This window comes from Myotis davidii, unplaced genomic scaffold (genome assembly GCF_000327345.1).
Source record: "Myotis davidii unplaced genomic scaffold, ASM32734v1 scaffold889, whole genome shotgun sequence".
Classification (NCBI taxonomy): domain Eukaryota; kingdom Metazoa; phylum Chordata; class Mammalia; order Chiroptera; family Vespertilionidae; genus Myotis; species Myotis davidii.
This window is the reverse complement of record NW_006299519.1, coordinates 703,812-711,179: the sequence shown is the minus strand read 5'-3', so window position 1 is coordinate 711,179 and position 7,368 is coordinate 703,812. Positions and strand designations below refer to the sequence as shown.

At 42.7% G+C, this 7,368-nt stretch overlaps 1 protein-coding gene across 3 annotated transcripts in view; it reads right to left on the bottom strand.

The window, feature by feature from the left end:
• Positions 1-662: 662 nt before the first annotated feature.
• ASB9 (ankyrin repeat and SOCS box containing 9) overlaps positions 663-7,368 on the bottom strand; it is a 20,309-nt gene continuing 13,603 nt past the window's right edge. For 2 of the 3 annotated variants that reach the window (XM_006775221.2, XM_006775222.2), the window contains 2 exons: positions 5,472-5,663; positions 663-1,060 (listed from right to left, as the gene is read on the bottom strand). In XM_006775221.2, coding sequence (XP_006775284.1) covers positions 936-1,060; positions 5,472-5,663 — 317 coding nt within the window. In that variant the 3' untranslated portion in view covers positions 663-935. Of the gene's footprint in view, positions 1,061-4,783; positions 5,012-5,471; positions 5,664-7,368 lie in introns of those variants that run through there. The other variant, XM_015571436.1, reaches the window with a different exon arrangement.

The window sequence follows — 7,368 nt, the reverse complement described above, 5'->3', positions numbered from 1 at the left end:
ATATGTATATACTATTTGGGTTGAGAAAAAGAACTGGCCCCTATACTATACTACGACAGTTGTGATTTTGTTATAAGAACAGGGAAGGTTAAAAAAAATCAGATGTAGCAAACAAACGTTCTTCCTTCTTTATCTGCCTTCCCATGTAACAGAGATGGAACCAGAATAGTAACACTGGAAAATTCTGCCTCACTCCAAAGTCCCCAGGTTAGCATCAGCAAACCTGTACTCAAATCTGGCTTTTTTGTCCCTGCTGTAGGTAACTGGACACACTGACCTCACAGATCTCTGTGTCTCACTTGGAGAGGCAAGGATAGCACCCACCTGACAGGGTCGCTGTGAGGGCTAAATTAGGTAACGTACAATGTGTTCCGGGCTCACTGTTCAGCACATAGCAGATATTTAAAAAAAAACAAAACACAGTTGTTCTTTTAGCCACCCTCTTTCAGGAAAGAGGGAAAAAAAGTCTTTATTATCAATAAACGAGTGAGATTATTATAAACTGATGAACAAAAAATAGATACAGAGGCAGAGAAGCATCAAACAAACTGTCAAACTACAGCAGAAAGGCTGGGGAGGGTTGTGGGGGGAGGTAAGAGATCAACCGAAGGACTTGTATGCAAGCAGATAAGCATAACCAATGGATGAAACACACTGGGAGGTGGGTGAGGGCATGTGCCGGCGGTTAGCGGAGTCTGAGGGAAGGTCAACTGGGAAAAAAAGGAGACATATGTGCTACTATTTGTAATATTTTAAACAATAATAAAATAAAAATGACAACAGCCAACATAAAGAAAAGAAAAAAGTCTTCATGTCTTTGAATCAACAATACAAAAGTACCCAGTGTGTTTCCATTGAAAAAAACAACTACTACTACAACTTTATTTAGGAATTCCTGTGGCTATAGCACAGTGATAACGCTTGCCTTGACACACTTAAATGTGCAGGAGAAACTTTTTCAGCTCATCTGGGAGGAGGAGTTCATTGATCTTATGCTGCTGCTGGATCCCAAAGCACTTCCGGATTCGAAGGCGGCATAACTGCCTCAAAGAAGGGGGCTCTGGAGAGAGATCATAAGACAAGCCAGCGCTGGTTTCAGTGATCTAAGATGGCTTTTCCCTTCTTTCTTTGAAAGTATACAAAACACAGGGTGGAGCAAAAGAAGGTTTACAGTTGTGAGCATGCAAAACAGTTTATTCTTGTATTATTATTTATTTATTCTTTTATTATTTTCCATATGAACAACTATTAACCTACTTTTGCCCAACGCTGTATAACATTTTTTTATAAGGAAATAAGGTACTGTTTAAGACCATTTTCTGTTTCTTATAGGAGGCATTTTAGGCCATGTTCTCCCTTTTCTGATCTAACTGAAATTAGTTTGTTGGGTTTTAATTTAGAACTGTCTTAAAAAAATTCAAAGCTTAGTCTCACTAATGGAGACTTAAGGAAAGCAATGTTGGAATTACAAAGCTACACAGAATTTCCAGTAATGAGAACAAAATTTGTGTTAATGGCTTTCTTGTCTTTAACCTTTACAAATAAGGTCATATTTCTAGATGCAAAAATTTTTGTAATTTGAGCAATTTTAAGATATTCTAATATGATGAATAAATCATACGTGTGTTATCTTAAGTCATATTTGTTTGTATATTCTGCATTCAGAGCTAGCCCAGTGCTTGAATTCATAGGTGAAAAGTGAACTAGCACAAACTTTGCATAGGGAACCAGCCAAGAGTTGATATTTTATAGGACAGTGGTTCTCAACTAGGGGTTAGGGGAAGGAAAAAGGACAAGCATTTTGCTCTCCAGGAACACTTGGCAATATCTGGAGACACTTTTGGTTGTTACCACCTGGGGGAAGGTGCTACTGGCATATAGTGGGCAGAGACCAGGGATGCTGCTCAACATCCCACACTGCACAGGTCAGCCCCCAATGGCCCAAAATGTAAATAGCATTGAGGTTGAGAAACCCTGTTATAGGGTAAAAAGATGGGAAATTACTTCCCACCCCCACCCCCTGTACTAAATTGTAATGGGGATTATCTCCTGGTCATTAGAAACATTTTTAAAAAGCAAAGCTATGTACCCTCAAGAACTCCAATCCAGACTGCACTTGAGAATCACCTATTGAGGGAGAAGGGCTCTCAATTACATGTTTGGCCCCACCCCAAAGATGTTGCTTCAATTACTGTTGGGTAGGGATCATGCATGCATCTGAATTTATTAAAGGCAGGGGGCCCAGGTGATTTGATTGTGCTGCCAGTGTTGAAATAGAACCAAAAGGATACAGTGGCTTCTGGTTTCCTGTAGTGTCACCACAAGCTGCAGGATAAAGTGGGCTGCATATTTCTCAGGTGATGAAGAACAAAGAAAGGTGGAAATTGACACATATACAATTAAAAAATAAGTGCAATATTTTCAATCAAGCCCCCACAGAACATTCAGAAGCTCCTATTGGAATTTAGGGTACCTTCCAGATTATGTTCAGTGTACTCAAGGCATATATCAGTACACTGTAAAAAGTGCACCATAGGGAAACAACTTACCTCACTAAGGAACATTGAGGGATCTGACGAATCACTGTGCTAGATACACTGTTAGGGACAACTGTAGGAAGTACTGATAAAGAATTATGAAGAGCAAGCCTGATGGAGACTTAGGAAAAGCAGGACACCCAAGCAAGGTCAGCGTAACTACTGATGCAAACGGGTATCTGCTGTTTCCCACAAGTTGGATGATTAACAACAGCTGTAGCCTTCATTCCATTCTGGAGCCATTTACCATACTCAATAATAAAATCATCTAATTCTATGTTGATGAATTGGAATATTGCTTTGGGTCTCAATTTCTTTTTCTTCTCCAGCAACCCTCATGATTAATAAGGCCAAAGCATATTCACAAGTGGCTCCTATAATGCTGGGCTGAGAGAAAGTGATTTATTTGTTATAAGAAAATAAATGAGTAAACACTACTTAGACACTTTTACAGGTGGGTGGGATGGTAATATTCTTCAACTCCTTTCTGGCACCACCCAGAGACAGAAATCACTGTGTTAAATTCCCAGGTCTGGCCCTGGCCAGTTTTCTCAGTGGTGAGAGCACTGGCCCTCAGACTGAGGGATTGCTGGTTCGATTCCCAGTCAAGGACACAAACTTTGGTTGCAGGCTCCAGCCCAGGTCAGGGTGAGAACAGGAGGCAACCAATCGATGTGTCTCTCACAAAGATGTTTCTCTCTCACACATTGATGCTCCTCTTTCTCTCTCCCCCCTCCCTCCCTTCCACTCTCTCTAAAGACAAAAAATCAATGGAAGAAATATCCTTGGGTGAGGATTAAAAAAAATTTCACGAGTCTGGCTTTCTGCACTTGTGTGTCCCCCTTTTTCATGGGCTTCCAGCTGCTGCTGAGAGCTGACTTCACCCCAAAGATAACTCATGGAGGCAAAAAAAAGGCGATTCTCTCTAATGGCAACTGACATTTTATGAACCACTGGAATCATTAGCCTCACACTCTCACCGAAATGTGAATTAATGAAATTAAAGGCAACATAGATGTCTAGGAATGGTTTTGGGAAATAAAGTTGAAGGGAAAGTCCCACAACCCCTAAAATTTAATGTCCACACTCTGGTAAAATAAAATAGGTCCTAAGCTAGCTGCTCTCCTGCTCTAGGGACAATCCTATATAATAAAAGGGTAATATGCAAATAGACTGAATGGCAGAACAACCGAACAACCAATCAAAGCATAATATGTTAATGATACGCTAAGACTGCTCAACTGCTTGCTTTGACGTGCACTTACCACCAGGGGGCAGTCAACTGATGTACCAGTCGCTATGATGTGCACTGACCACCAGGGGGCAGATGCTCTGACCAGTAGGTTACCTTGCTGCTGGGGTCTGGCCAATCCAGGACTGAGTTAAATGGCCTGGACATGCCCTGGATCCCTCCTGTGCCCCTCCCCGGTCTGATCATGCACCAATGGGGTCCCTCAACCTGGCCTGAACCCTCTCGCAATCTGGGATCCCTCAGGGGATGCTGGAGAGCCAGTTTCAGCCCTATCCCGCAGGCCACTCCCCTTGGGAGGGCTCCAGACACAGGGCTCATGGCTGGCGAGTGCTGCTGTGGCAGCGTGATGGGGACTGATTGGGTGTGAGTCCACAGCAGGCACAGTGGGGCCGGGATGAATGGGAGAGGCAGGTTGGAGCTGCAGGTGGCATTGGACTGTGGGTTGTGGCCTGATTCCTGCAGGCCACCCAGAGGGACCCCACCATGCATGAATTCATGCACTGGGCCTCTAGTTAAGAATAAAACTGAGTCTGACTGGTGTCGCTCAGTGGTTGAGCATTGACCTATGAACCAAAAGGCCACTGGCTTGATTCCCAGCCAGGGCACATGCCTGGGTTGTTGCTCAATCCCCCGTAGGGGGGGTGTAGGAGGCAGCCAATTGATGATGTTTCTCTCTCATGGATGTCTCTATCTCTCTATCCCTCTCCCTTCTTTTCTCTCTAAAATCAATAAAAATGTACAATGGGGCCTTGACTTACGAGTTTAATTCGTTCTGAGACCAAGCTCATTAAGGAACTCGTTAACTCAAATTACTCTATCAACTCAATGCAAAAAATCGGCCAAGAGACAACTGGTATCTCAAAAAACTCGTTAGTCGGGACACTTGTAAGTCAAGGCCCCACTGTTTTTTAAAAATGAATGGAATCAGAGGAGTCTTTGCTCCCCACCCCAACCCACCCCTGACTTGCAGCCCAGGGAATTGCCCTTACCCCCTTGCACACTGCTCAACCACAGGTTTAGTTGTTAGGATTGGGTGTGTCAGTTCTTATTTATGGAGGAATGTGGACTTGGTGTTGATTAAGTTATACTAATAAATGTTTGTATATTGCTGTGAATCATTAAAGTAATACCTTATAATGCTCAATTAGTTGCATTCTTACCCCCAGAAACCAAATGACCAGTAGTTTGGCCCACCTATAGTGTAGTAAGACATCCTGGGGCACTGTAAAATACCAGAGGCTTCTACTCATTCTAAAGCATGTTTTAGATAAAGTTAATACCAAGGTTGTGGGTTCAATTCTCGGTCAGGGCACATACAAGAATCAACCAATGCATGCAGAAATAAGTGGGACAACAAATAGATTGTTTCTCTCTCATCAATAAATGAATAAAACATTAAAAATTTTAAAACATTCATTCTTTGAAAACTGGCCTAACCCACAAATGAATATTAGATCATCCAAACAAGCCTATCTGCCACATGTCAAACAACAGATGGTTATTTACTACATCACTAGTGTTGTATGTACCTTTTGGAGTACTAAATTATCTCAGTTCCCACGTTTGGTAATGGCTAGGAATTATCTTTTCTATAGGGTCACAAGTCAGAACTCAGTAATTACCTGCCTCCTGCCCATAGGACTCTATGGATTAGTGCTTAGATTCAAGCAAAAAAGAAGCACCTTCTCTCTTCACGAAGAGCTGAAACAGAGGGTCATCTGGAGACACCAAATCGAAGGGACGTTTGCCTTCGGCATTCTTGGCCTGCATGTCTGCTCCGAAGTCCAAGAGCAGGGTGGCCAGCTCCTCACTGGATGCCCTAGCTGCTGCATGAAGAGGGGACTCCAGGTCTCGGCCTCGGTTCACATTTACTCCTAAAGAGTCACAACAAGAGAGTGTCAGTCAAGGAGCAGAGTCTAAGCATCCCCCTTCTCAAAGTACTATGCCTCAAAATTCCCTAACAAAAGGGCATCCATACTGGCCATGGTAATTCTGAGAAAATGAAAGATGACTTGATTCCATTTAATAACATGGGGGACATGCTATTTGACCATGTCACTGAATGTACAACAGGAGCTATCTACACTAATAAAAGAGAAACATGCAAATGGTGTCACTCTACTACACCCACCAGCCAATCAGAGCGATTTTGCAAAATAACCCAACAAAGATGGCGGTTAATTTGCATATGCAGGCACTGAGCGAAGACTGAAGACTGAAGACTGGAGACTGGAGATTGAAGATGCTTGGCTTCTCCGCTGCAGCCAGACCAAAGGCCTGGGTCCTGAGTGCCAGAGGAAAACTGGTGCTGGCAGTCAGGGGAAGGAAGACCTATTGCACGAATCTCTTCATGCAACGGGCCTCTAGTATAGTATATGAGGTTTAAAATCTCACCTGTGAGCACTTTCCATAGATGTGGATACATACAAGAAAAATCCTGGTGGTCTAAAAGCTGCACATTATTAATGCAGCCCTAATATTAACCAGTACAGACCAGAAGTGAGGCTACATGCTGAAATCCCATCTATATCAAGAAGTCATATTAACATACTGAGCAACCGCCATGGGGTTAAAAACTGGGACTTGGAATACTGTGATTGGGTCTGTGAAGAGCAACCACCTTTTGAGGATATCTCTTAGGTCAGGGTGGCCAATCCCAAGATCACAGGGAAGGTGGCAAAGTCTTCCTCTTCAAGAGTCAGGTGGGTTTCTAGGATAATCCCACTTAATTATATCCCTACACTCTCAATAAATCTCTACCCCAGCCTAGATGCTGGCTCACACTGTAAAACATGGGGACATGTGGCTTTGCTTAAGCTGCGGTCCCTCTATTAAAATGGGAATCTATGTCCACTCAACAAATGTTAACTGTGTTATTCTCAGCTTTGTGAGAGTTGCCAAACTTGGCCCTGTCCTTATCAGGAGCTTAAAATCTACCAAGGGCAAAAGGAGAGAGAAAGAGAAGAAGAGGTGGAGGGGGGAGGAGATAGTGATGGAGAGCAGGATGGAGGGAGAGAGAGAATAAATATGAATGAATAAACATGACTCTCCTAATCCATGGACATGGCTATCAGGTGAGTAGAAGGCAATAAGAACTATAAAAACTTAAGGGGAGGAAAAATTACTGGAGTTTTAAAGGTCTCAAATAATTAAAGAGGGGAGGGAATGGTATTCCAAGTGTTGAAGAACAGACTGAAAAATAGCAGGAGGTGAAAAAGAATGATGCTACATAGGCATTTTCTAAGATAATATAATATTTATAGTGAACTAAAATGGGGAGAGTTAAATTTCCAAATTGAAGAGAAGTAGTGAAGAATGCCCCAAATAAGAAGACTCAGCCCTAATCCAGCAGCTTTGGGAGTTGTGCAGGGCCTAATAATATGATTGGCCAGAGGAGTAAGACAGAGGAAAGGAAGGAGGAAGTATTCATTACCAAAGACCACCTTGGGAATCCTCCACCACCACCACCACCATCATCATCATCATCATCATCATCATCATCATCATCATCACAAGAGAGAGCTAAAGTTCTAACAAGTTCAAATAATTCCTATGGGAACACAGTCTATAATTCCAACC